The 27,976-nt window shown below is 47.8% G+C and overlaps 1 protein-coding gene across 5 annotated transcripts in view; it reads right to left on the reverse strand.

Moving 5' to 3' along the window:
- Nucleotides 1-587: 587 nt before the first annotated feature.
- Nucleotides 588-27,976, reverse strand: part of MSI2 (musashi RNA binding protein 2) — a 245,056-nt gene continuing 217,667 nt past the window's right edge. The window contains exons 11-14 of one of the 5 annotated variants that reach the window (XM_057379458.1): nucleotides 25,709-25,816; nucleotides 9,333-9,487; nucleotides 7,434-7,511; nucleotides 588-5,363 (exon numbers count right to left, since the gene is read on the reverse strand). In XM_057379458.1, coding sequence (XP_057235441.1) covers nucleotides 7,470-7,511; nucleotides 9,333-9,487; nucleotides 25,709-25,816 — 305 coding nt within the window. In that variant the 3' untranslated portion in view covers nucleotides 588-5,363; nucleotides 7,434-7,469. Of the gene's footprint in view, nucleotides 5,364-7,433; nucleotides 7,512-9,332; nucleotides 9,542-25,708; nucleotides 25,817-27,976 lie in introns of all 5 variants that reach the window. The other 4 variants (XM_057379455.1, XM_057379459.1, XM_057379457.1 and 1 more) reach the window with 4 other exon arrangements.

Here is a 27,976-nt window from a genome sequence, read left to right on the forward strand (position 1 = left end):
GGATGGATGGATGGATGGATGGATGGATGGATGGATGGATGGCTGTGGAAGGAAGGAGCTGCAAGGGGAAGGGTTGTTGATGCTGCTGGGGCTGGAGCATCCCCTCCATCCCTGCCCACCCCACAGCCCCATCTCCCAGGGAAGGAATCTGGGAATAACACCATCCCAGCTGGAATAACATATTTCAGACCCAAGGGAAGGATTTGGGGGGAGCTGGCTCCACTCCAGGCCGAGTGCCAGAAGGGGAACAGCCTCTGGTGGAACATCTGAGCTCAGAGAGGGTGTGGAGCCACACTGAGTGTGTCACTGCTATGAGGAAACACACAGCAAGGACGTGGCGGACCGGGAATTTATCCAAAGGGATTGGGAACACACAGCCACCCACTGCCTATCGCAGAAATAGGATAAAAACTGCCTGGTGGGGCACAAAACCTGATGGGTTTTGGGGTGATGGGTCTAATCTTACCTCCCAGGAATAAATTCCTCCCCCCCTCCCAATGAAAGGGACTCCATGGATCTGTTCAAAACAGTTTATTGTATTTTTTTGTCAGACAAACACATTGATTTCTGGACCACAGTAGAGGATGGAAACCTTTCACAAACTTATTTATTTGAAAATACAAATATAAAATTATACTTTCCACATCTGTGATGTGAGAGACCCCCATCCACATAGTATTTTACAACAGGGCTTCAGAAAGCCATACACAGAGACCTGAAAGATGCTTGATATATATAGATACATATATATATGTATATATATAAAAAAAAAGTCACTACCAAAGTTCTCATCAGTTCATACTAAAGTATAAAAGGAAGGGCTAGGCCTGCCACTGTGCCATAGTTTATTTAGGTACATTTATGACCACCTGAAATGCTCACTTGCATCCTAGTACTGATGGGAGTTCAGACCTCGTACGACAGAGAATGACGGGGGGTGCTACCTACGACGGTCACGCGACAGACGGGACGGGCCCGCCCTGCTCGGACACCGAGCTCTCCACACAACACGGACTGCTGGGGGGCCCACGACCGACCACGACGATTGGCTTTCTCAAACTACTTATTTTTTTTTTTATCTTTTATTATTATTATTATTACCATTATTATTATTTTTTTTTTTTTGGTAATTTTATTACAGTATTAAAGTATTGCTTAGCTTACAGAATCTCCTCACGTAGTGTTCGCGCGGCGGCGGGGTCGACTGGATTCTGTACGTAGGAAACTCTACAGTGTCTGTGCGCAGACCGGGATCTGCCGGTGTGTCTTCGATGCATCCTGTCTCTTCGCCCTAACACTAACCTCAGTTCTCCCTCTCTCTCTCTTAAACCGTTTCGCTTTAAAAAAACAAACCAAACCACTAAAAAAAAGAATTCAGAAGATTCCACCCAAGAGACATCGCCATAGCATAAAAGACAGCTATGAGTTAGTGTTGGTTTTTTTTTTTTTGTTTTTGTAAACAGTTTCATATGCAATATCATACAGAACCATGGCTGGCCTTCAGTAAAAATGTAGTAAACTATATTGCTTTATTATTGATTATGTTGCATTGAGTGAATGGCAGAAACGAAACAGGAAGGGACGTGTGGCTGGAGTCGCTAGCCCTCATTCACACTACGGATGAAAGCAGCATCCTGGGCTGCCGAGCAGGGAAGAAAAGAAATCCCAACACCTTTCAGGTCGTTATCACCCACAATTACCCAATGGTTTAACTAAGCCTAGCAAGATGTGTGACATTCACCAGCAGACGCTGCTGTACAATGGAAAAAAAATCAACTTACAGCAAAGAGAGCCATGCTACCTTAAAGTCCAAGCTACAAATTCAACTCAAAATGAACATTTATGAAGTGTAAGAAAAAATAAAAACCCCAAAGGRCAGATCAGGCTTCGCTTTAATCAAGCCGATCCCAAAGGACTTGGGTTATTTTGGAAGGGGGAGGGTCCCCGAGCTCTGGWGGCTCCGTGGAAAGGTCTCTGGTGTGCTTTGGGTGCCCAGGTCACCCAGCGTGGTGGAAATCCCTCGTTTTGGTCACCCCGGGGGTAGAGGGCCCATGTGGGAGATCTGGAAAGCAAAGGGCACCGTCCCTCGGGGTGAGGGATGGCYRTGGACCCTCTGTCCYTGGCTGGACAGGGCTTGGAGCACCCCAGGACAGTGGGAGGTGACCCCAGGAGGGGTGGGACCAGATGGRCTTTAGGGTCCCTTCCAACCCAAACCAGTCYGTGACTCCACCGTCCTTCGCTCGCTGGGCTTGAGTAAAACAAAGGTGGAGCTGAACCTTTGTGTTCTAAAAAATTTACAAAAAACCCCCAAATGAACGAAGAAAATGAAAATAAAAATCCTTCAAAATGGATTTCTAGATGAGTGGGGGACTAACGTGAACCTTAGTCTAGGTAGCCACATCAAAACATCTTGGATTCCACGACATTTGTGCTATGGGCCACTGGGACTTCTCAAAAGGTATATAAACATCTAAAACATATTCACACAGATTAGCAATTTCTTCTGAGCATTCTTAAAAAAATATGTTTTTTTTTTCTCTTAGTAAAATCGTTTTAATATACCGTGCCTCCCTCTTTTAAAAAATAAATTAAAAAAATCCAGTTTTGCATATCTAGCATTAGCATTTAAGGTAGTATGGCACATCCCCTTTCCAAAGTCAAGGGTGGGGATCTACAAATGCCTTAAGAGTTTGCCAGCATTTTTAACATTGTGAGACCTTTGGTTAGTTGAAACCGCATCAGATCAGCAAAAGAAAAATAATAAACAAGAGAAAAAAAAAGCACAGAAAGAAAAGAGAAGAGGAAAAAAACAAAACAAAACAGGAAAACCTTCCCAAAATTATTAGCATTTTTTTTTTGTTTCTTAAATAAGAGAAAGTTCTATCCTTACTGGTCCTAAATCTGAATAACTACATCTAAATTTTTAACCTTAATTACGATACACCTACCAATATGTACTAGAAGAGGAAGAGAGGAAGAGGGGGGGAAAAATTCACTACACTACCATCAGGACAGCACTCTTACAAGATAAGCCATTTTATACACTATTAACATACAACAATGATCAACAAAGAATATTCTATGAGGTGACAGGGAATGGAGAGGAAAACCAACTGGTAGTACAGTACATCATCAACATTGACAAAATAGCAATAAAAAATTCCCTGACGGCACATTGAATCGCAGGGAATTTGGTTCATCGTCTTTTTTTTTTTTTTACCTTTTTATTTTTTAAAGAATTCAGTTTTATTTCTTTTATTACTTGATCAAGTCTCAATATTTAAAAAGCGTCCAGCATTTTGCTTAAACCTGGTTGTTCTGAAATAAGAAAAAAACCTAAAATATTACATAAAAAGCATGATTTTTTTTAAAAAACAAGAAAAACAAGGTTTTCTCCTTTCGGTTAGCAGTATGGTGCCTTGTTTTGTTAAAGATGCCTTGCTCTACCTTGTCTATTGAATGTCTACATTAGTCTACTTGTTAGTAAAATTTACAAAAATAGGAGTGCAGCAGCTCTTTTTAACAAATGTCGCATTCAGTGTCTTATACTGGCTGTACCTAAAGTACCAAATTTATAAACGTAACAATTTAAAAAAATATTAATAAAACTTGTCAATATTACGTTAAAAAAAGAAGAAATATATCCACACTACAGTATGTTCTTAATGCCACCTACCATGTTGTACTTCTAGTTTGCTGTTGCAGGCCTATTTACCAATATTAAAAAAATTAAATTAAAAAATATCCTTCATAAGTTTCCTCCCCCAACAGAGGACCATATATATAACAGCCAAATATTAAACATGTGCAAATAGGAAACTGTCAGTTTTTCCCCTACCAGTCACAGTGCAATGATGTTTTATACTTTATTTCTTTTAAATTCTGTTTACAACTACAATAAATTAAAATCTTCCGTTGCTTCTAGGGTGAAACTTGTAGCACTGAGGTATTCCCAAAAAAAAAAAAAAAAAAAAAAAGAACTCAAAACCAACCAAAGTTGCTTTCTAATGTGTTAATACAGAAAGTGATGGATAATAAAGGAAACCATGCAAGCTGGACGCTGCTCTGCCCACAGCGGGGAGGACCCCGGGCTGCACGGGGTGCCCAGAGCAGCTGAAATGACTGGACAGCAAGTTGATCTAGTTTAAAATAATGACTAAAAMAAAACCAAAAAAMCMAAAAAAAATAAACCAAAACAAAAAAATAAAAATAAATGTGTGCTTTGAACCGTAAATGCGTTAAGTAGGAAAAATCGTAGCTTCTTGATCAGTTTTGGGAAAAGCAGGCTTTTAAATTAAAATAAAAATACCACTAGACTGTTCCTTTGTAAGCTGTGCACGTCTGAGCGAAGCTGCTGGTATGAACTGGGCAAACTGGGAGGGTCCCACAGCATCACAACCCCCCCTGGACCAGCTCCAGCAGTCACTCTGAAAGGCTACAACTTCCTTGTCTTTTCTCATCCATTTCCATAGAGAAACTGCCTTAGGCTGACTCCATCACAAAAATAGGTTTGTATTTCTCTTTCTTAATAGTTTCTATGTAGTTAATGGAATTATATTTACAGCACTTTATTATTTTTTTCTTTTTTTTTTTTTCAGAATTCACAATTTCAAAAAACCTTATATCACCTCTTTCAACAAAAAAAAGCACTTMTATAGAAAAAGGACGCGCAAAAAGTTTGTCGCCCTCGCCTTATTGCCGAAAATAGAGAGAATTAGAGTAACCAAGACGCCACAAAGGAAAAGAAGGGCCAGAGAACCTGTTGCTCCCCCCTCCCCGTGCCCTGCCAGCCCCCCGTGCCCGCCGCCGGCTCCGCTCCCCCGCCACCGAGCTGGGACCGGCGGCCGAGGCTCCTGTCACCATCTCAGCATCCTTTAAGCAACAACAACTACGTAAAACAGAAGGGAGGAGGAGGAGGAGGAGGAGGAGGGGAGGTGGGAAAGAAAAGCAAAAGAAACCCCTTAATATAACAGTTACACTATGGTTAGGCTCTCGCTACATACACAAAGAATTCCGACTACGTGGCTACGAGACTATGTCAAAAAACGCTACGAAAAAATGTGGGTTCGGAGGGGTTCGAAAAGGAGGGGAGGGAAACCCATCGAGAAAATAAAACGAACAAGAAATGGGTTTTATATACATACTTTTAAAAGCTGTTGTTTTTATAGTACAGCAGATTCATGAGATGATGAGAGAGATTTTAAACAACCCAAGTCCTTCGAGTGCCACCTCCAGTTTGCGTTGGCGGTGATGATGATGAAGATGATGATGATGATGTAGTGCTCAAAGTCTGATGAGATCACCCAAAACCGTGGGCCCCTTCAGAAACTTCGCCCCGTCTTGCCCGGACATCCAGAGAGACTCTGCGTGGGGAGAAGGYGGACACGGACACGGGGGAGGGACAGTTAATTGAGGTCGTTAGGATTTTTAACCCAAAAACCCCAAAGTGTTTGCAAACACTTTGTGGCCATGGCCTGCTCTGACCTACCCTGAGGGTGCTGAGCTGTTCCCAGGACAGCCCCTCATGTATTCTCTGCTCTTATTTCCAGCTCCATCCCAGCTAAGCCTGGACTGGGAGTAGGCTGGGTTTAGCTGAGGGCTGGGCTGATTTAGGAACAGCAAAATGTGACTTGATATATGGCCAGGACAAAAACTGTTCCTCAGGCATCCATTACGCCAGGAATTTACACGGCTTTGGTAAAATGAGTTTGCTYTGAAGTACCTGGAAGGTGACAAGTTCTACCCAGGCACACTGCAGCAGCCAGGATTTATTTTGYAACGGGGCTTCAGCCTCCAACACTCCATCCCTGCTGGTGCTTACAGCTGAGATATATAATGTATAAAAGAGGTGTAAATATTTAGGGCGCTGCTTCTGCAGGCAGCCACTCACAGGGCTGGCTGGGCAAGGATCTCCCTGGTCACAGTTTTGGGATGACCTTCAAAACCCAGCCCCAAAAGCCGTGCTCAGGGTGAGAGAGCTGACCCCAGCCTGGGAATCCCAGCTCAGCCCAATCCTGCCTTGGGGATGCCGCTGCCGCAAGAATCCTAAACTCACTGTTCCTTGAGGAATTCATAATAAGGCTCATTTCCTCCTCTCCAAATCTATTTTAATTAGTAATGAGCAACATTAAAAGCACTTTGTTTTGAAGTCGTTAATGGTTTGAGTCTCGGCGCTGGCCGGCGATGGGCTGTGCTAAGTGTGGAGTGATTACAGCCCATCCATCTCGGGGCTGCCATCAGCACACGTTATTAGCCTGAGTTATGATGTTCTGCTCGGGCTCCAGCTGGCCTCGGGTACCACCTCACTATTCCAGGGGCTGACRGCCCAGGAAACGGGCAGGATTCTGACAAATTGATCGGCCAACAGAACACCGAGTGCGAGGAATGGCTGGGATTAAGCAACAGTGCTTATGGCACCTTCTTCTTTCCCATAAAAAACACTCCTTGGTGGAGCWAATCAATTGACAGAACAATTTCAGGTAATCTTGGGGGTGTGTGTGGAACTGGAGAGTGAATAGCGAACTCCTTTATYCACTTGTGTTTAGGTATAAATCTATTTTTATGTAGTTTAAAGCCTCCAAATGTTTCCCACAGTTCCCGGCCCCTTTATAACTTTAATTCTAATTTCATAGACTGATTTTTGAASGTAAATGATGTGACATCGATCATGTAGTGCTGGGCAAAAGGTAGGGAAATAAAATCTGTCRTATCCATTCCATCTGCCTGTCCGGGCTCGGGGCTCTGGAGGTAAACCCATGCCATTTAACTGGGATAACTTCTGTTTTTCATTGCATTTTCTAATCTATTCCGTTCTGAGTGTTAAGAATATTTGTTTGCAAAGATGAATATGCCAAAGGCCAAATAATAATAAAAAATAAAAATTAAACATTTAATTAACTCGAGCTTAGTTCAAAGGGTAGGAAACTGGCAGCRATCCAGGGCTGCGGCGCTCAGGTAATGTCTTTAATTTAATTTGCTCAGGTTTAATTTTTTTTTAATCTTGATAATTACTCTATGGTTACAAGTTACAATGTTATCTTTTAGCTGTAATATTTGGTACAGCACTTAATTAAGAATGATGGTTTCTCAGTAATAAAGCAGTGGGGCTCAGCTATTTTTAAACCAGTGCATTGGGAGCAGATCTCTGATCCCAAWGGGATTTTGGCTGCTGGCACTGGGGGTGATTCCCCACAGCTTTCTGGGTTTTCTGCCTCTTCAAATTCTGGAGATGAAAAAGTGACTTTTGGGATTTTAGCTTTGGATCGGTCTTCCAGTTTCCAACCCGCGAGGTCGATTTGAGTAACACAAATCACAGAAAGGAATGATTAAAGGCCAAGGAAAGACGAAATGAAGATAAAAAAATTGTTCACTTAAAGTAAATATAGGGGAGATGGTAGTTCAGCACAAAGTACAAATGGGATATACTGTAATACCTCCAAGTGAGATGGCAACCAACCATGTGTAACGTTTCAATGGTATCCATTTGTAAAAGCCGTTGCAATCAAAGGTCCCTAAAATTGTACAATTGTTAAGTTCATCAGTGCTCTATACATGGGAACAGCTGATTATTAATTTTGCCAAGAAATTATCAAAGGACTTGAAAGACTGTGTTGCCAGCATGAATAGGGATTTCTGAGAGCTGTTCTGGTCATCAGATGTGCTCGACCTTATGGTCACCTTTCCAAGACCATCATCTTTTCATTCCCCCAGGTGCAAAAAATAAGCTTTGGGGTTTTCCCTYCTTTGTTTTTAAACCAGGGTTAGTAAATGGAGAGTGTTAAATAAATATATATGTAAAAAAAAGCTATGGGATTCTTTGCAGTTATTGGGGGAATTAAGAGGCTGCCAATCTGCAAGTCAATTATAAAATGGTTCTTTGGGAAGTGTTAGTGCAGACAAATCTGRATAGCCAGGCTTGGACCTGGTGTTTTATACGTGAAAAATCAGGATTTGCTGAGGCCAAAGTGCCCAGGTTTTCAAGCACAAACAGGGTCCTTTTCTTTAGGTGAAAAATGGAAATAAGAGGTGTTGTAAGTGGTGAGAGGTGGCAGCTTGAACTGATGCAGCTCCTTGCAGAGCAGCAATATTCCAAGTTTGGTGCTAGAATTGATCCACAGGGATTGTCAAATCCATGGTGTGACAACGGGAGGGGCAGCCCAGGGATGGGAACAGAGCACACGGGCTCTAAGTGAGGCAGAGGGTTTGTTTGACTTTTTAGGTACCAGCTGCCAGAAAAATAATAACAGTTTCAGGAACTTTGTCTGCACTACACTCCTGCTCCCCCCATCCAATTCCATCAGGGAGCGAAGTTCTCTCAGTTTGAGGGACCTTCAGGGGAGTCTCTGCGTTTCCTCACCGTCCACGAGGACAAACCCAGCTCCTGGCTGYACCCCAAAAAGGACAGGAGCCTGTGCAGTGAGTGCTGGGGTGACAGTGGGGCAGGGCCAGCCCCATTCATGCTCACACACAGGTGACACAGCCACGTGCAGCTTTGTTAAGCCAATCTTTATCCCTCATTAGTGCGATCGCAGACCCAGCRCGGCGTTAGAGGCTCCTCCCGCTGACCCCACAGCCCAGCCCGGCCTCACGCGGCACCTGCGGCTCTCAGGGACTGCAAAGTGACCCCAGGACTGGCTGCAAAGTGACCCCAAGGGTCAGCAAACGGGACAAGAGCAGCAGGACACGGCTGTCCCCTTGCTGGGGTGCCACCAGCCAAATTCATCAGCTGATTTTGCTCGTTTAGCTGTGTCTGCCAAAGGGTGCAGCAGCCAGGAGGGGTAGATGGGCTGATACAGACAAGCAGGGATTTAAATCCCATATTTATTAAATATGGGATATTTATTAAATACGGGATCAATATTTATTAAATATGGGATATTTATTAAATATGGGATAAATACTTACTAAATATAGGATAAATATTTATTAAATATGGGATTAATATTTATTCCCCTTTGAGATCTGGCTGCAGAAGTCTCCAGACAAACCTTCGCACCAAGGCAAGTTCAGGTTGGATATCAGGAAGAAATTTCTTCACCGAGAGAGCGATTAATCTTTGGAAAGGGTTGCTCAGGGCAGCCATGGAGTCTCAACCAGCCCTGAGAATGTGGAAACTTGTGGTAGGGTTTGGTTCAAAGGAACCAGGATGAGCTTGAAAGCCTTTTCTCACTAGAATGAGTTTACAATTACCACCTCAGTGACCGCAGTGTGGGTCAGACCCCGCTCACAGGTGAGGGCAGCGTGAGGCGGAGATGGCTGTGAGGTCCCCACCCCTCAAACCCCACAGAACCCCCTCCCCTCATCCCAAATCCCATCCCCGCGCCGGTACTTACGGCGATGCCGTGTCCGAAACCCGAGCCCGGCTGAGGGCTGGCGGCGCTTATGTAGTTCCCCACGCCGGAGTCCTGGCTGGCCGTGCCGTAGAGATCCGCCACGGGCCCGGGGCTGTTGGCGCCGGGGAAGCCGCCCGGCCGCGCTGGGTTGGAGCCTGCCGGGGAAGCGGGTGCGCCAAAATTCGGTTGAGCACTGTAGCTATTCAAGACTGGTGTGCAGAGAATAAAGCTGGGTATGAGGCCAGACGCCGGGCATGCACCGGAATTACATAAGCCAAACACCAGAATAAACAGCCTAGGCCCAATTCTAACACTTAACCAAGGCCATGCGAGAGGAGAGCAAGTACTGGAGAAGAGTCAGCCCGGACTACTACGAAGCTTAAGAGCTCCAAAAATATATATATGGATATATATAAAAAAAAAAATAAAAAAAAGAACGATCATTCAACACACTACTGCAACCAGAGACTGGAGGTGCTCATTTTCACCAAATTATCACAAAATGTAATAGGTATTTTTCAACATCTGACTTGATGCTCATGCAGTAGTAACAAGTTCTCTAGGTCTGGGCACGCCGAGACAGCATTCACATCCCATGCAAACTACAAAGGAACTAATTTGAGACTACACATTGTGGTAATATTGATATTAAAATGTTGACAGCAAATAACTTGAATCACGTCTAGGTAAATCGTTTTTTTGGATCCATTCAATACTTTTGGAAAAAACCCGCCCTTTTAGATCAGTAAGCTGTAGAAATAGTTCAATAGTTGATTTTTTTTTTCCTTTAAATGATATGGAATGGAACAGTTTGGATTTTTCTCTTTTAAATATGACCAAGGAAAGTGTTGTTTTATTTAGGTTTTTTTTGCCTTTTGATTTGGAGAGCGAAGACCTACCTTCGTCTCCAAAACCATGCTTGGGACATCAACCAAAATTAAACAAATAAATAAAGATCAAAAGCAAAAAAGAATTCCAGAGGGTGGATGACAACTCACCTCCTAACGTGGAAGTAAAAGAAAATTTAATTTTTTTCCTCCCTTAATTTTTTTTTTTTTTGAGAAAGAAAAACAATGTAAATAAGAATGACACTAAAGAAGAAATTTAGATATCAAAGCATGTTAGATGATCAGGCTTCTGGCATTTCTCACGGCTGCTCTYGGATGTAGGATTTATGAGGAAGAGGTTTCAATGCGAAAGGAAAGTCAGCGGACTGGGAGGAGCAGGATGGAGATGGCAGYGGGAAGCTGGAGCTACAGCTGGGTGGTACCTGGAGACCCCTGGGGGCACGGGGAGCCTGCTCGGCCCACGCCTGCAGGTGCCAGGACACCACCCTTGGACACGGGGCCAAAAATGCCACTGCCCACCCCAGCCCCAGYCCAGYCCCAGCCCAGAGCGGGCACTGCCCTGGCACCTCCATCTCCAGCCTCCCATGCTGCCCCAAAGCCACCTCAGCCTTCTCTGGCTGCACCTTCCCCTCTGTTTTCACCCTCCACCATCTTCATCCAACACTGGAGTGGGTTACAGAGTCTGGTGGCCCAAAGTGATCCCTCCCCACGGGTCAGAGCCACACAGACTGACCACAGCGCTCTGGCAGCACCAAAGTGCCATGGTGGGCACAGCCTGGACCTGTCCCGCCTCAGCCTTCTCTGGCTGCACCTTCCCCTCTGTTTTCACCCTCCACCATCTTCATCCAACACTGGAATGGCCCAAAGTGACCCGTCCCCACGGGTCAGAGCCACACAGACTGACCACAGCGCTCTGGCAGCACCAAAGTGCCATGGTGGGCACAGCCTGGACCTGTCCTGACCCAGCCCTTGCCCTGCCTGCCCTGCCCAAAGGCTCCCAAAAAAATGGATGAACTGGTCAGGAACTGCACACCCAGCAGCTGGTGGCTCTGTGGTGACAGGGAAGTTCAACTTTAGACAATAAATGATTCACCACAGCCCTGAACCGGTAGCAGGGGAGGGTAAGTAGGACATCTAAGCTAGCAAGTTAAAAGAAATAAGGCGTGAGAGAGTAAACAGATTTTGGACTTTGCTGGCAAACAAAGAGCCTTTTTTTATTATTAAAGATTAAATGTCAAGATAACATTTGGCCTTCTCACTCGTGAAGAAAAATATCCAGCTGAGATGTTCCAAAGCCCTTTATTACTCGAAGCCAGCACTTTCCCCCCTTTTCTTCCCTTTGGTTCAATAAAATGGATGTGAATTTTCCTGCCAAGTCACACAGAAAACTCAGCTGGCTGCTCCGAGCGACAGCGGCAGCGGGACACAGCACGGCCGGGGCATCCTGTCAGTGAAACACTCCTGCAAACCCCACAGCAGTGCCAGGAACCCCAGAACAGCAAAATGGGGAGCCAGAGATGCTCTGTCCCCCCAAACCCACACCACTCTTATTTTAATCCCTTAAAACTGCAAATATGGCTTTCACACTGGCAGAAGAGCTGGCAATGGGTTATCGAGGCAGGCAATGAAAAGATAATTTTTCATCTACTGATCATGGGTTCAACACTCCACACTGCTCACAGGAGGGAAAAGGGGCAGCCCAAAGGCTGCTTCACTGCCTGGGAAATGCTGTGTGGAGGCTGGGATGCCCTGGCACCGCTCCATGTGGTGTCTGAAAACCTCCACAGAAAAAAGCTGGAAGCTTTTCCAGAGCCAACACTTTGCTCCAGACCCAGTAATTGAAACAGAAAGCTCCCATAATTAGCAGGAGGCTCAGCAGCCTCAGAAAGCCGTGTTTAATGATTTCCTCAGCCATGGTTAGTTGTTAAGTATTTGTCTTCTTCCAGGAGCTCAGGTGASCTCACCTGGAGCCAGAGGCACCTTCACCATCACAACAGCAACGGGACCCTGAACAACTTCCCCAGCATGAAAATCCTCATGTGTTCTGGCAAAAACTACCTGGAAATAAGTGTTTTACACAAATCTGGAATAYCCTGAGACTAAAAGGAAGAAGTAAAAATGCCTGCAATCCTCTAGACTAGTCCATCAGTAAGGAAAGTTAGTACTTTTTGGAAATGTGTGTTGTTCTGACAAAATTCATGATGTTGGAGGTGGCAGGAATTGCCTGTAAGTCACAGCCAACCACCTTTAACTGCAGCCCCAGGGATCCTCCATCCTCTGGACTACAGGAGCTCCATCCTGTGCCCATGGAGATCAAGGACCAGCAGTCAAGAGCTCTGGTGGTGATGGGAACAGGGCAGGTTCACTTCCTTCACTTTGAATTTGCTGTGATTTTTCTTACAGAAAAGACTCTGAGCCTGTGAGTTTTGATCAGCAGGTGAACGTTTGTCTGCAGGCCAGAGACTTGGCTTTGGGGAGGCTCAGGATTGCTCTGCTCTGTGTCACAGTGGCTTGGGGAGCACTGAAAAGCAGTGAGGGAAAGCAAAATGGGACACAGGATGCTGTAAAAAATATGGGCTCACAAAGCAGCCCCTGAAGAGGGGTTTTTAATGCCAAATGTTGGCGCTGGTGGAGCTGGGAGCTGCTGGGCAGGGCTGGCACAGCGAGAGCTGGACTCTGCAGGCAGTGAGGACGTTTTGTTACCACGCCATCCTCCAGCAGAGTGCCCTTCTCTGGTTTAAAATACATGTGAGGTGCTCCTAACACTCAGCCAAGTGGTTCATGTCAAAGAGGCAGGAGCTGGAACCCGGAGCAGCACAGGCAGAGCAGGGCAGAGGATGAACACCCCTGATGTGGGGATGAACACCCAGAACCTCCTCCTGCAAACTGCTGTGCTCATACACACCCTTCTCACACAGGAATCTGTGCTCAGAGAGAAAGGTCAGTGCTGGCAGAGAAACTCTCCCTCCATGAACTCTTGAGAAATTTTTAAGTCGGGCTTGCCRCTGATATTTGTCTTAGGAGAGGTGTTAGGCTAACGAGGAGAGCGTGGCAGGGCAGAGCACGAGCAGCTGGATGCTGGAATCCCACCCAGAGAAACTCAGGAATGATGAAGGGAAAGAGGGAGGGAAAAGGAGAAGAAACGTGAGGATTTTGACATTACTGTTCCTACAAGGGGAACTCACACRGGACTGGGCTGACAGTCAGGCCCTTATGCGCTTGTAAATGAGACCTGTGACAAAAAAACCACTCAGGCACCACTAAAATAYATTGGATTTCCAAGGAAACAAACCRGGGGCAATCTGGGCAAAGAATTAAGACAGACACTGYATGGGGATCACTGTCCCCAGCACAYAGCCCAAATGGAGCCTTGGTGACACCATTCCCTCTCCTACAGCACCAAAACCCAAAGATTTAAACTCCATTGTGGGTGACTCATAACAATATTATTTCAAAAGCTAAAAAACCCAGACAGTAAGGAAGGGTGTAGAATGTGAGTGGAGAAATGTGTGTCTGCCTTCCCTGCCACAGAGCACAGGTGAGGAAATCCTCGTGGGGGAAAGAAACCACCACGATTCACTGGAGCTGCTCTTTGAGCACAGGGAGGATTTTCCTTGTCCTTGGGCAATCATGCAGGGGCTGAGCAGCTCTGCAGGAACAGAGGAGCTTGGCAGTGTGTAGGTAAAGTCAGACTCACTGATTTCACAGTTTTTTTCCAACCTCAATGTTTGTATCATTCTATGATTCTTATCAGAAATTCATTTTTCATCTCCTGTCAAGCACATYCCACAACCAGAGCTGGTCATCTCCAGCCCTCCTCTCCTCCAAGACCCTCCTCGTTCCTGCCTTGTCCCACTGCCCCCAGGGTGGATTCCTGCACAAACAGGTTTCTTCACAACTTGTTGATCCAGCGCTCTAATTTCTGGATGACTCTCTCATCTGCCATAAACAGCCACRCACAATTTGGCAGGCATTTCCACCATCAATGTTTATGATAATAACTAAACGTGCTTGAAAGCAGCAGGAAATTTTCAATATAACTATCATTAAGACAAAATGCTTTAAATCAAAGCCATTACCCRCCACCAAGACTCAAAGCTCACAAGATTAGTCTGTTTTTCTATCTTTATGAAAAATTCATAGAACATGCTGCAAGCATCATCTTTCAGCTGGAAGGAGTAAATGATACAATAACATGGAATGCTGCCAACAGGGATGGGAGAAGGGCACGGGGGTATGGGGGCACAGGGCAGGGCACTGAGCACAGCCCCACAGATTTCATTTCAAGRCCAGGTTGGAGYAGCCTGGTCTAGTGGAAGCTGTCCCTGCCCRTGACATGGGCTTGGACTAGATGGTCTTTAAAGTCCCTCCCATCCCAACCCGTTCTGGGATTCTGTGAATTTGAGTCACCTGGGTCCACTTACTGCTGGATTTTCAGAGCAGACTGTCACAGAAAAAAATATCACCTACTCCCAAGTGTTTCCAGCCCGCTGTGCTGCCTCTGCAACCACCCAGGCACGACCGGCGCAGAGGACACGGAGCAAAGGCACAGTGAGCGGCATGGGGACAATGCCACCTTCCTTGGGGACCCCGAGTGTCCCAGAGCGTGGCACTAATGGCCACGCTGTCGCACGCATGACTAACGGAGCCGCACTCACAGCGTGACGCTGATACTTTAAATAACCAGCACAACTTCAGCACTGCATGCAAATCTTMCATCATTAGTGCTCAGAGCCTTATAAATATAATTAGCAGCACTGCACCCATGTTACAGATCGCTTGGCCAAAGCTAATTCTTTGTGCAGTCAGGGCTGAAGTTAATGGGAGTTTGTACCTTGCTTTTCAGAGCTGCTAACAACCAGAATGTCATTTACCCGGGACTGGATGTACAAATTAATGCCAGGCTGAAATAAGACATCGGTGCTCCTGGCTCTCAGTGGCCTATTCAGGCTCCAAGAGTGCACTGGCACAGCACTGAGAAATAAAAGCTCATATTCAGGCTCTTTTTTTTTTTTTTCTATACCAATCACCTCACAGAGCTCCAAACTCCTTCATTTGTGGCCAGGTTGAGCCACTGGAAGCATCGTTTCCTTGTGTCTGAGCTTTTACAGAGCTCCGGTAGAAAGAGGCACACCTCGAACTCAGATCAATGCTCCAGCTCACAAACGTCTCAGAAATAATGAGCTGGAAACACACGGATATTCTGGAGAATAACAAGGTACAAACAGCTCCTGACTCGCTGGAAGAGGAAGCGGGACACAAACCAGAAAAAACAAATAACGCTGGCGTCACGATGAGAGGTGCCATGTTGTACATCCCTCACGGGGACCTGCATCCCTCTGCTCCTGCTCTTCCCGAGCACACTTTGAAAAGCAAACTCTCTCTCTAAGAACCCCGTGGCAGACACGGCTCCTGTGCAAGTGTGAAGAGCTACAGATGACAGCTGGCTCAGTCGTGACTCTGGAGAATCAAAGGCGAGCGCTGTGCCTTCCCTGTCACCCCGACGTGCTCTGGAACGGGGAGCAGCCAGGTTGCCCCAGGTTATCCCTCCCCTGCAGCTACACTGGCCCTGCAGGGAAAAAGGGAAATAAAACAACTGTCGGGCTCATCAGCGAAATAAGTGGTGATGAGGCTGAGACACACCGAGATCTGCCCTAACAAGGTACTATTTGTACGCTATTTCCCAGCTACAGTCACACTTTCAAAGGTTGTTCTGCCTCTGCAGCCCCTTCGGAAACAGCTTCACACATCAAAATATCGCAGGGTAATGACAGCAAGCAGTGGGTGGTGAGCTGGCTCTGCTCAGCAATTACTGCTGGCAGYGAGTGGGAACCAGGAGGGAGGGCTGAGCGCTGCCCACCCTGCCCGAGCCGGGCACAGCGGGGTGACAATGGCACCTGGGATCGTGTGGCAGCTGCTCCTGTCACAGCCTCCGTGTCCTCTGCAGCACGACACAAACCACGGGCTGCCCTACCCGAGATGGGCAGCTTCCATCAGCTTGGGCCAGATAAACATTCACCTGGTGCAGGTGTTTTCCAAACCCACCACTGACTCTCTTCGTGCCCCAGCTTCTGCTAAACACAGCACTTAACACATGCGAGGCATCTGCCACATCTGGAAGCTGCTGTTGTGCACCAATTTGCGGAAAAAAACCCACAAAATTCAGCGCATTCAAGCCCAGCTATTCGAATTCCTGCAGTCGTGCAGCAGGACAAATAACTTTGCAGCTCAGCTGTGATTTTTTTTTTTTTTGCCAGCGATCAATATTTATTGCTTAATCCCGTTTTCCATACCGTGTGTCAGCGGTGTCACTCGCACCGGGCCGGGTGCGACACGCRGGCCACACAAAGCTTCGCTTGTAGGAGCTGCAGTCAGGGAGCCAGCTCTTGTCACAGCCTTACAAAAGGATTTCCTCTCGAGCGGCTCATCTTTAATCATTATAAAAGCACAGAAGTTTAATCCATTTTTGATGTAAGCGCTAATAGCTTTGTGTCCTTGAAGTTCAAAGTGGTCTTCGTGCATGTCGCTAATTAGCCGAGCAAGCAGCCATTCAGCTTCCTCTCATGTTTCTAATTAGATCCTTAACAACAAACAAATGTCGACCTTACAAAGGCTCTGCTACGATTCCCTCCATTAGTTAAACAGTTTGGGAGGGATGCGGTTCTGTGCATCCACAGCCCCCCTGGCAGAGGATCCAGAGCTCTGGGCTGGGGCATTGCCCACAGGAGAGGTTCTGCCTTTCTGAGGAGTTTTTCAGGGGTGCTGAACACCCCAGGGATGATGCAGGGTGACCATTCCTCAGCCCCCTGGGCCCAGCTTTGTGCTGCTCTGCTGTCCCACCCTGCAGTTATGGGATGTTCACCAGCAGTGAACTCACAAATAAACCAGGAGCAGATAAACTCTGTCCTGTTGCCTTCCTAACTGGTTTCTTCCAATTTAACTGGTTTTACAGTTCATTTCAAATCTAATGTGCTTAATGTTTACATATTTCATAGAATCAAAGAATCACAGAATGGTTTGGATGGGACTTTAAAGCCCTTCCAGTGCCACCCCTGCCATGGGCAGGGGCACCTTCCACCGTCCCAGGGTCATCCAAGCCCTGTCCAGCCTGGCCTTGGGCACTGCCAGGGATCCAGGGACAGCCACAGCTTCTCTTGACACCCTGTGTCAGGGCCTCCCCACCTTCACAWGGAAGAATTTCTTCCCAATACCCAGGCTACATCTACTCTTATCGTTTTACTTCACATCAAACTGTGCATGGGACTGTTCCTTCCACTCTTTTTTGTCGATCTGTGTTTGTAACATGCTGCGTTGGAGTTGTTTCAGCAGCACCACGCTTGTCCTTGCCTGTGCTCAGGTTTTTGGGCAAGTTTCTCTCTCCAGCCCTGGCATTCATCCAAGGGGGATGAATGAGGAGCTGTCTGCAGCAGGAACTGCTGCTGTTGGGTTCCTGCCGGAGCCCAGGGCGGGCTGCGGGCTCTCGCTGCGTCGCCGGCGCCGACCCCAGTGCTGTTCCCTGCTTTAACACTTATTACCACYCATCCAACTGGCAAATAAGAGCTAAAGCTCAGATGCTGGGATATCACAGACCCCTCTGTAACCACTTTCCCGTTTAAAATGAAGGAAAAGCTGAGCCAGGTGACGCCAGCGCCTTCACCTCGCGCCGAGGAGCACGAAAGCTGCTGTTAATTTTACCGTGGGCAACCACATCTGCATTAATTGTTTACCACAGCCCGGACAGGTCTTTTATTAATATTAATGAGTGAGAGGGAACAAAAGGCCYCTTTATTTTTAGCCTACTCTAATTGCGTAGTAATTACTCATCTACAAAACAAATGAGCCGAACTCCATTGCCATAGCAACAGCAACTCCGGCCTCCCACTGTACCACATTAACTGGCTATCACTCCTGTAATTTGAAATTGAAGCCTTTTGTACAATAACAGACAATACAGGAGGAAAATTAAACCAAAACCGGGTCTTTGTTTTGCTGCATAATTTCAGTCATAGCAGCAAGAGGACCTTGCCTGGGGGGCACCTGCCCACTGCCAGTGGACCCCACGGGCTGGGGGGGTGTTTGGGAGCATAAGAGGGTTATCCAGGTAACAGAAGAGGATTCCAGCCTGAAAAGCTCAGCCCTGTGCACCCATCCCCTCCCAGGGCAGTCTGCACCAGGCACAATCTGCCCAGCACAGGGAGCCTGGGTGAGAGCTGGTGGCACCAGCCACACTGTCTGCTCCTGACACCCCAACCCCTGGTCAGGGCACAGAGCTCTGGGCTCTTTTATCTATCAGGAAATGCTCACAGAGGCTCCAGCCGTGTGAGTTTATTATTTTTAAACAGCTCAGGTTTATATATATACCTGCAGACCCATTTTGCATTCTCTGGCAACTCCTAACCCACCGCGCTTCCCGAGCTCGCACAGAGCCAGATGCACACTAACATCTGCTGCAAGGAAAAACTACTCTCCTCYTTTTGCACTTGTCTATCTCAGAAAGGAGAGAGGCAGAAAAAGCATCACTGTCATTATGTACTTACTTTTAAAGCATTTGTGGAGAGAACCAGCATGAAAATAGTGACGGTAGMGTGTCAGTCCAATGTGCGCTGCCTCACAGTTTGCAGTTCCACTAATGGGTAACAGCCTGAAACTGCTGCTGGAGAGGCAAACTACCCTCAGCTCTGGCAGTATTTTACCTCTTTAGTGATTCAAATGGTCCTGTGCTCGAAGATCTCATGTGCTGGGGAGCAYGTGCTGAAACCCCACTTCAAACTCTGCAACCACTCGGCTGCATCTCGCAGGGAGCAAAGTCTGATTACAACAGCCAACAGCTCTGTGCCCCAGCTTCCCTGGGAGAAAGGGAATAAAACATGGATAACAGGCTGGGGCAGGGCTTTGGAGGGCACCAAAGTTGTTCCATGGGCACAAATACCTTCCACTATCCCAGGCTGTTCCGTGCCCCATCCAACCTGGCCTTGGACACTTCAGGGATGGAGCAGCCACAGMTTCTCTGGGYAACCTGAGCCTCACCAMCYTCATAGAAAAGAATTTTCTCCTAAATAAAACAGCTCTGGATGAGCATTCTGAGGAACATTTTCCCGTGGAAAATAATTCTCCCCATGGAATAGACTATTAAAAGTTACCCAGTAAATTCGCTACAGATTAACTTCAACTGCACTTCRGAGGTAGTCACTAATTGCACTGGAGATGATTTATCAAGTGCACAAGATTTTCTATTACAAAATTATTGATTAAAGCTGATGTATTTTAACCTCRATAGACTTCAGCCCAGCGCCCTGTCAAACACTGGTGCTGTGGCCAAGGTCGAGCAGCAGCAGCAGCACTGAATTGTTTCAGAGCTACTGAATTTTCTCCCCAGCACTGAAAGAAGCAGCTCAGTCCCTCACAGATCAAAAAAAGATCCAGAAGTGACATCCTACTGTAAAACAAGACAAAAGGTTTTTCCTGCTTGGAGCCTRTGCTCTGAAAAGGACCTGTGGGATTCCCACCCTGGAGCAGCACAGCACTCCTGAACCAAACAGAAAAGATTCCTCTTTCATTATTATTATTATTATTTAATCTGGGGTAGTAAACAGACAACTGTAACTGTAGGGTTCCCAATATTGTCAGTACCAGAGCCAAAACCAGCCATGGGAATGTGGAGTGGCTCCTCCAGAGTACATTCACAACCCGGGGTGCTCATTGCTGGGCCCTGCTGATGAAATTCCTGTTTACACCAGGACATTTGTCCTTGTCCCCACCCCTCCCCAAAACCCCCATGTGGGGTGTGGGGTCCCTGCCTGCCCACCCTCCACGCTCCCCAGCACATGCTGCCTCTGCCAGGGAGATAAGCAAAGGATAAAATCCGATGCAGCCATTAATTTCCCAATGCATCACCCGCCAGGAGCTGTCACATAATTACTGGCGGTTCCAGTGGAGTGAGAAATTCCAGCCCTTGCTGCTCCCAAGTGGTCCACTTGTTARGTTCTGGCTTTTGAGATTACATAGCTTGGATTAAACTTTATGTACTTTTTATAGAGGAGAATAAAAAAGGGAGAGCAATTCCACCAGAGCTGCCATGCCACAAGGGAGYTCTCCCAGCGGGCTGCAGAAATCCCAAATTGGTCCGTGGATCTTTGAAATGCTCCTCCCGACACCTCCACAAACCTGTGGTGCCTCCTCTCCCCCTGCACACACAGACCAAGCACTGCCCCCCTTTTCACGGCCATAATTTGCTAAACTATGAGTACATTAGATTTTGGAGCACCTTCCTTAAGTGTCAGACAAGGCTTCCTGGAGCCCAGGCAATTTGTCGCTCTGCTGCCTCTCAGACACACTCCTCACTCCATCACGCGCCGGGCGCATTGAGCAGCAGGTCCCCCCATTCCTGGGAAGATTGAGATCCAAAGGGAACATTATCCCTGCCTGAACACACCAATGTTCAGCTCCMTGGCAGCACCAGGGGCAGCTCAGCTCACTTTGCACCCTGTCAGCCCCAGCACTCGTTTGCTTGATTTACTCCACGTTCCATTAGAGGCAAGGAGCAAATACAAATCCTTAATTACACTGGAAAGCCCATTCTGGATATTTTATTTCCTTTGCAAGCCCTTGCTACCACAAGTGCATTAATGAGCACGTGGCTCTGCCCAGAGGAGCAGGGAGATGTTTTTGGGGATGGCYGGGGCGTGGGGAGGAGGGAAGGGGTGACTGCACCACACGGGAGCTTTTCTGCTCCCATCAGGATGTTTYCTGACAAGCAGCAAAGGAAACAAATAAACTAAAGCCTAATTCGGGATCTCAATTACCATCTGTTGGATTTACTGACTGCAGCGCCGTCTCTGCATTTTCCAAGTTTAGCACAGAAACCCGAGCAGGAGAAGCAAAGCCACTGCTGGCTCGTGGCAGAGAGGATGAACTCGCCTCGAACTCCCTCACGCTGATATTTATGAAATGCTAAATCTTCATTTCAAAATGTTCCCTTAAGCTGGGTGACATGGCAATGAGTACGACCCATCACTAGCTCAGAGTCTGTTGCATAATAAGATTTAAGGTTTATGACCTACAAACAATCGCTTGGTGGCTCAGGACAGGCTGCGGGGAGCCGCCTCACACACACGGAATTATTTGGATTCCCGAATGGAGTGATTTGCGTGTGGCACATCTGGTCTACGACCGCCAACGAATGAGTCTATGGGCTAATATGGACGAGTAACAGGCTGATGGAGAAACCATGATTGTAAAATGATTTGAAAAATACCTTTAAGTTCTTTTGGATACAAAATAAAAAGAAGAGATTACAGTTAAGAGTCRGTGTTTCAATTCCAAGGGGGGTTAATTTGAATAAAAAAAAATAACRTCGGCTTTACTATCAGCGTAACAGCATGTGCGGGTTCTCGTACGGAGGGTGTAGGTTGCCTACAGCCGGCTTCAATTTAAACTTCCAGATAATGGGATTTAACAAATAGGGCTCTATGGATCCAAGCCGTCAGCAGCTCTCTGCTGTGATATCCCTACGCTTTCAATCAGACCAGGGCTCTGCTTTTATCTGCCACGCGTTGATGGTGCCTGTAATATCAACTCGACAATGCATGTTCTACAACTACATCTACTGCTACCAGTACGACTACTACAGTGCATGCATTTAGTTCAGTCCCACAGATACATACACTCTAAGAACAGGCAAGGGGAGATGTGAAATGTTTTACGGGACGACAGGTGTTTTGTTTTTTAAGTAAGGGAAATTAATAAAAAACATCAAAAGAAAGAAAGTGTACAAAAAAATAGAGACATTTCTCAAGAGTTGATATGAGTCGTTTCTTGAACCGTTTCGTCCGAACAAGCAAAAAACATGCAACCAGCTGCTACTAACAAGAAGCTGGACACTGAGAGAGGATTAATAGGTGTGGACAAACCTTCCCGCTGAGAGCGCTCAGAAGAGTGTTTGAGAGGAGGTGTGCACGTCCGAGTGTAAGAGAGGCCGGAAAGTTTGCCTCAGAGACACCCTCTCTCACAGCAGCCCCAACCAAGCAAGAGAGAAAACAACAAAACATAACTGCTCACACTCACCATCAAGGTCAGTAGCTCACGTTAYGAGATTTGTTATAGCTGGCAAGTATAAAGTCCAGTAAGGGGTTGTTGGGGCGCAGGGCTCAAAGGCAGCACTGGCAAGCCGGGAGCGGGACCCAAAAATCCAGATGTGCCAGGGGTTGGGGTGGGGGAGCAGCCCCAGGCGCCGTGGCACCGCGCTGTCCCCGCTGTGCTGAGTGCCACCRTCCAGGCCAGGTGGGCACAGCCTGCCCGAGGGAGCTGGGACAGGGCTGGGAAAAATCAGGGAACTGGAAAAAAATCTCAGGCTTGAACCAAAGAGGAAGGAACAAAAATCCTCTCCTGCCAAATTTTCCTCGTCTCGCTCTCCTGCCAGATGAACCCCTCCCATGTCAAATGCAAGAGAAAAATGTGYCCCCCTCCCCCCCATGACTGTATTTTAAAAAAAGCATTTACACGACAAAAATGTTTTACACGTAAAATATGTCAGGTGGATTCAAAAGAAACGTGACACTGATAGTGAAGTTGTCTAGGAGGAGTTTGCAGCATTCAGACTTTTTAACTTTGCTCGTTTTCCGTGGCTCAGGTCCCAATTCATTAAAAAAAATACAAGAATGGGTGAGGTTGTCAAAACCAGTGGAGGGATTTCGGCAGCACAGTCCTACCCGGAGCAAATGGATGTGGCCAGACCTCAGCGTGCTGGAAGGACCTCAGCTATCACCTCATCACTGGGATGTCGTGGGGATGTGATTTATGGCCAGCTCACCCTGCCGGCGCGCGAGCGGCCACGCGGGACGGGAATTTATGGTGGCACTGAGCACCAGGACAGGGGCATGTCCCTTTCTGCTGGCTGTAGGACAGGCCTGCTGTGACACAGAAGAACCTGTTTACCCAGCAAGGTCAGCTGGTGACAGGCTGCTATAGAAAAGGAAGGGCTGAGGGCAGGGAGGAGGTCCCAAGCAGCCACCTGTCCCCCTTCTGCTGACTCAGCAAACATGCAGGTGTGTCCCAAAAGCAGGAATGTCACCCCAGGGACAAACCAAGGGCTTGGAGTGAGTGAGAGGGCTGCAGCTTCCTGGGGAGACCAAGACATGCAGCTGAAGGTGGATGCTCTCTGTGGGTGCTCTGTCTCTGGGAGGCACTGATGGCAGGAAGGTGGGGAAGAGCCGGAGGGATGGGCTGGAGAATAAAGGTCAATTTTGGGTGAGCTGTGGGGGCTGGAATGCTGAAGAGGCAGCAGTCACGGGGACACTGATGACATGGATTGTCACCAATGCTTCCCAGGAACCTGCTGGGCTGTTTGCTCCGTGCTGGAGCCGCTCCAGCTCTCCCCAGTGAGCCGGGGGTGGTGGGATGCGCCCGCCCGGGGCTTTTCCAGCTCTTTCCCATTTCCTGGCACAAAGGGGGCCAGTTAGGGCCAGCAGTGCTGTGCTCTGTGCTGTGGACCAGGCACTGTGAAGGAGTGCTGTGCCAATTTGTGAAGGGAAAACAAAAAAACCCAAGTGAAAGGCGAGAAGGGAAGAACCCCAGCCATTTTTCTTGTAATGAATCGGGGCCCGTACACTGCAGCGCAAGATCGATCGGACTCCACTGCTCCTGGATACAATTCACTACCATTGCTGATGGAGTGGCAAACCCAGGATGTGCCTTCCAAAACCGGCTGGGGATGGAGATGACCCTACAGAATCCCCCCGTTCCCAGACCACGGGGACAAACCCATTTTCCTCCTTGAGATCTCGGGGCGCGGGRCGGGACGGGGGCTCTTTGGATTCAGTTTTGGGTGTTTGCCAGTTTTGTGCACGCAATTTTGAGGCTTGAAAAGGCATTTCCAAACACCATACTGCTCTTTAAACTTGCCAGAAAGGGTGTTGTTAATTTAGGGTTAGATTTTAGTTTCGTATTGCAAGTTCAAATCAAAAATTAAAAAAAAAAAAAAAACAAAAACAAACCAAAAAAACAAATCAGAAAACCCAACAAAGGAGAAACCAAAAAACACTCAAATTAAAGACAAATGATTTTCAGGCACAGAATTGATCAATGCTCAGTTCAGTTGTAATGGGCACCAAAAGCACTCCGATTAAAAAAAAATCATAATAATAATCAGGGAAGCAACGTTAATCCAGCCAAACCCTCTGTGCCTTGCTAAGGGGCAACTCACCAGGTCTGTTTGCACGTAAAACAAAACCTGAAGGGCAAAACATGAGGAAGAGGCAGAAACAATGAGGTCTGTTTTTTTTTCCTGGAAGCATATGCAAAAGTAATCTCGTTTTTCGTTTGGCTTTGGTTTTTTTTTGTTCTCTTTGGGTTTGTTTTTCCCCCTGGGGGAGCAGGAGAAGCCGTGAGTCGGGGGATCCCCACAACCAGGCTGGCAAGTGACCCCTTAGGTGCTCTCTACATGCCACAGGATGGAAACTGGTACAGAGAGTCCTTTGTAGCCTGCAAGCAGTGCCAGTTTGCATGGAACGGAGTTCTCCTGGTGTCTTTSTCTGGCCTCCATGGCATCAGGCTCTCACTCGAGACACAGCGGGGCCCGCGCCCACCTCCTCCTCCCTCACCAGTCGGGGCTTTTTGGGAAGCGCCTCCCTAAAGTGGTGGTGCTTCCAGAAAGCTCCGAGAGCCCCCAGCTCAGCCGTGRGCAGGCTGATGGTGCTGCCAGCCCYGTGTGCTCCGGGGAGATGTTGGCACAGAGGGCACGGGGTTGGCAGCGGCTCCGTGCCARCCTGCAGAGCCCACGGCTCACCGGGGGCTGCTCTGAACTCTGCCACCTGAGCAAAGTGCCCATTCACTTYGTGTGTTGAGCAGAATTTAAACCTAAATTTAAACCGTTACTGCAATTGGCAACGATTGATTTATCTCCCTTAAGGGGAAAGAAGACAAGTAGAAAGTTTTGAGAAGGACAGAAGAAAAGCTTTGTCGTTGCTCATGGAAGCAGCGGGGTTGGAGCAGGCAGGGATGGTGAACTGTCAGCCGTGGGCTGGTGCTGATGGCACGAGTGATGCCATCCCAAGGGACAGGACCCCTCGCCATGGGGATGCCCTGTGCTGGCCAYGGTGGAGGAGGTGACAGCAGCTCTGGGCACGGCGGGAGCACCCAGAGCTGCTGCCACCGCCTCAACCCAACCCCAGATTCCCGTGAGAAACCAAAACTTTTTTTCCAAAAGCACAAATTAATCTTTTTTTGGGGTGTCTTTTTTAGAGCCTTGAATTTAAACTAAACAAATAAAGAAACCAACACAATAAAGGAATAAAGAAAGAAACAAATTGGAATATCTACCCTGGTTTTGGCAGTTCTCATGCCAATCTCCTGCAGGTGCTCCAGCCCCCGTGGCCTCTGCTTGTAGTTTGGGTTTGGATTGGTTACTTATTTATTTTTTTTTTCTATAATTTCTTTGATCGTTTTGTTTTCAGGTCCCCAGGATTAAGTGTGAGGAAAATCAGAGAAATGATGGAGAGCTGCAGCCACACAGAATACCGACAGAGCTTTTACCTGACCCTGCACTCTGAGGGTTTGCTCTTCCACGGGCCCCCCTACCTGATCCTCTTGCTGCTGCCACGGCTGCCGCTGCTACTGGTCCATAAGCCGCTGCTGGGAAACCTGGCCGTGGAGAAAAGGAGAAGGGTAAAGAGAGAGGCCAGCGGGTACCGCGAGTTTCTGCAGGGCACGGGGCTCTCCGTGCCACCAGCCCGGCCCTCTCCAGGTCCCTGCTGGCACAAATCTCGTGGCTGTGGCACCGTGGAGCCAAAAGGGACAGGCTGGAGGCAGAACCCGCAGCACTTGTGTCTCCACAATCCCGCAGGAACGGGGTCAGCCCGCTCCGCAAACAATTCTCTCCYGGGCTTATTTGCAAGTGATAATAACGTGCTGGTCTATAGACAAAGCAGTGATGGGAAATATGAGGAGGTCCTCGTGTCAAGATCACAGATTTGCTGGGATCAAGCAGAAAAAAATTCAATGGAATGTGGTTTGAAAAAGAAAGCAAGAGAGAAAGGAAAAAGCTCTTGAAAGCAAACCAGCCGCGGATCAAGGAGCTCTGTGACATCCCCCCTGCTCCAGGGAACCCAGCCCTCGCAGAGGAATGGAATGCTGCCAGCAAGATTGCAGATTTCATGTCTTTACTTAATTAGTATTCAAAAGATCTGCCAGAGACTCTGACTTTTAATATATGTACTTTAAGAGGGCAAAGGCAAAGTCCAGGGAATCAGCAAGAACCCAAACCCCAAAGTCAACAGCTCCCGGGAGGTTCTGGGTCCATGGGAGCTCTGACTGCTCCTGGCACCAGACAGGACAAACCTGGGGTGGCCAACCCGACCCTTGAGAGGGCACCAGGACCATGATCACAGCTGCTTTGCAAGGCTGAGGAACCACAGCACAACAACTGAGGCACTGAGAAAGAGAAGAGTGAGCCCAGAGAGAGAGAGCAAACACTACAGCCCACTACCTTCAGCACTACAGCTCAGCTACCGAGGCAAGGAGCAGAGAACTAGGCTAGAGGGACCCGAAGCTACTTGAAACATCAATTAAAAAATGACATACTTGCATTTAAATATGGTAATAGGGCTGTTAGGGGGGAAAAAGAACAGCACATAAATGCATGCAGAAGTCACACCGKGGGATGCTACAGCCAGCGCTGAACCCCAGTGTTAAATTCCCTCAAAGCTATCGACCCTGGGTGGGTTCCCTGATGCACAATCAGGGCTGGAGTGAGAAAACTTCGGTGTTAAGTGTCAAACCAATCTCCAAAGAGCAAGGAAAGCATCTGCAGGATGAGGGCTGAGGCTCTGGGGCTTCATTTTCATGCAGAGGCACGGCCGGGCTGAGCTCTGCGCCCTGCCCCTGCAGCTCGGGCAGGAACGGGGCTGGCACCGGCCCCAACCCTGCTCCCTGCCCACATGGAGCGTTCCCATGGCACCTCCACCCCACTGACCACCCGCAAACCTCTCATTGGGAGGCTCCAGGGGCTCCCTAAACCATCCACATGGGATCGCAGGAGCCGCGGGTTTTCCAYGGAATAAAACGCCTCTGCCAAAAGCGATCAAATACCCTTCAAATCGCCGAGCGTCCCCTGAGAACAGCACAAAAAAAAAACAGGGCTGCAAAGTTTGTTTCTCTTGTTCAGCTGCCAGGGACGCTCAGGATCTATTTGAAATGCAGGACAAAAAGTTTTGCCATGCAAGAGAAGAGTGGAATAACAAGGGTGGAGAAGGCGCTCCACGGGAAGAGCCYGAACAAAAGCTCCGTTATTGCATTCCAGTGGACAGATGTGTGAAAAATTAATCCCTCCRCCCCTGAAGAAAGCTTTTATGCTGGTTCTGAGATAAAAGCAKCCCAGCGACACGGCACTCCAAACAGCTCAAGTGTGATCGCGCTCCGTGCGGGAACAGAGCGGGATCAGAGAGCGCGGGATGGAAACGGGGTTTGATCGTCAACATGGGCAAAACCCTGCTCAGAGACACTGCCACAGGATGGCTCCAGCCCTGGAGGATCCCCACATCCATCTGACCTGCTGGAATCCATGCTGGAATCCATGGATTCCCTGCTAAAATGCCCTTTGCCAGGCACGTCCATGGGCTGGCTCAGTGGGACAGCCTCCCTGTCACCGCCGAGCCACCAGGGYTGTGTGACCTCCCCCCTGTGCCACCTCTCCTGGCACCTGAGAAGAGATGGGCAGCTGGCAACACCCTGCTGTGCCTGATGGGGATCCAGCACGGGCACTGCGAGAACCTCTGAGAGGTGGGGACAAAGGGAGAGAGAACT

Source organism: Malurus melanocephalus, unplaced genomic scaffold, assembly GCF_030028575.1.
Source record: "Malurus melanocephalus ecotype Western Australia unplaced genomic scaffold, MMel_1.1 scaffold_406, whole genome shotgun sequence".
Lineage (NCBI taxonomy): Eukaryota > Metazoa > Chordata > Aves > Passeriformes > Maluridae > Malurus > Malurus melanocephalus.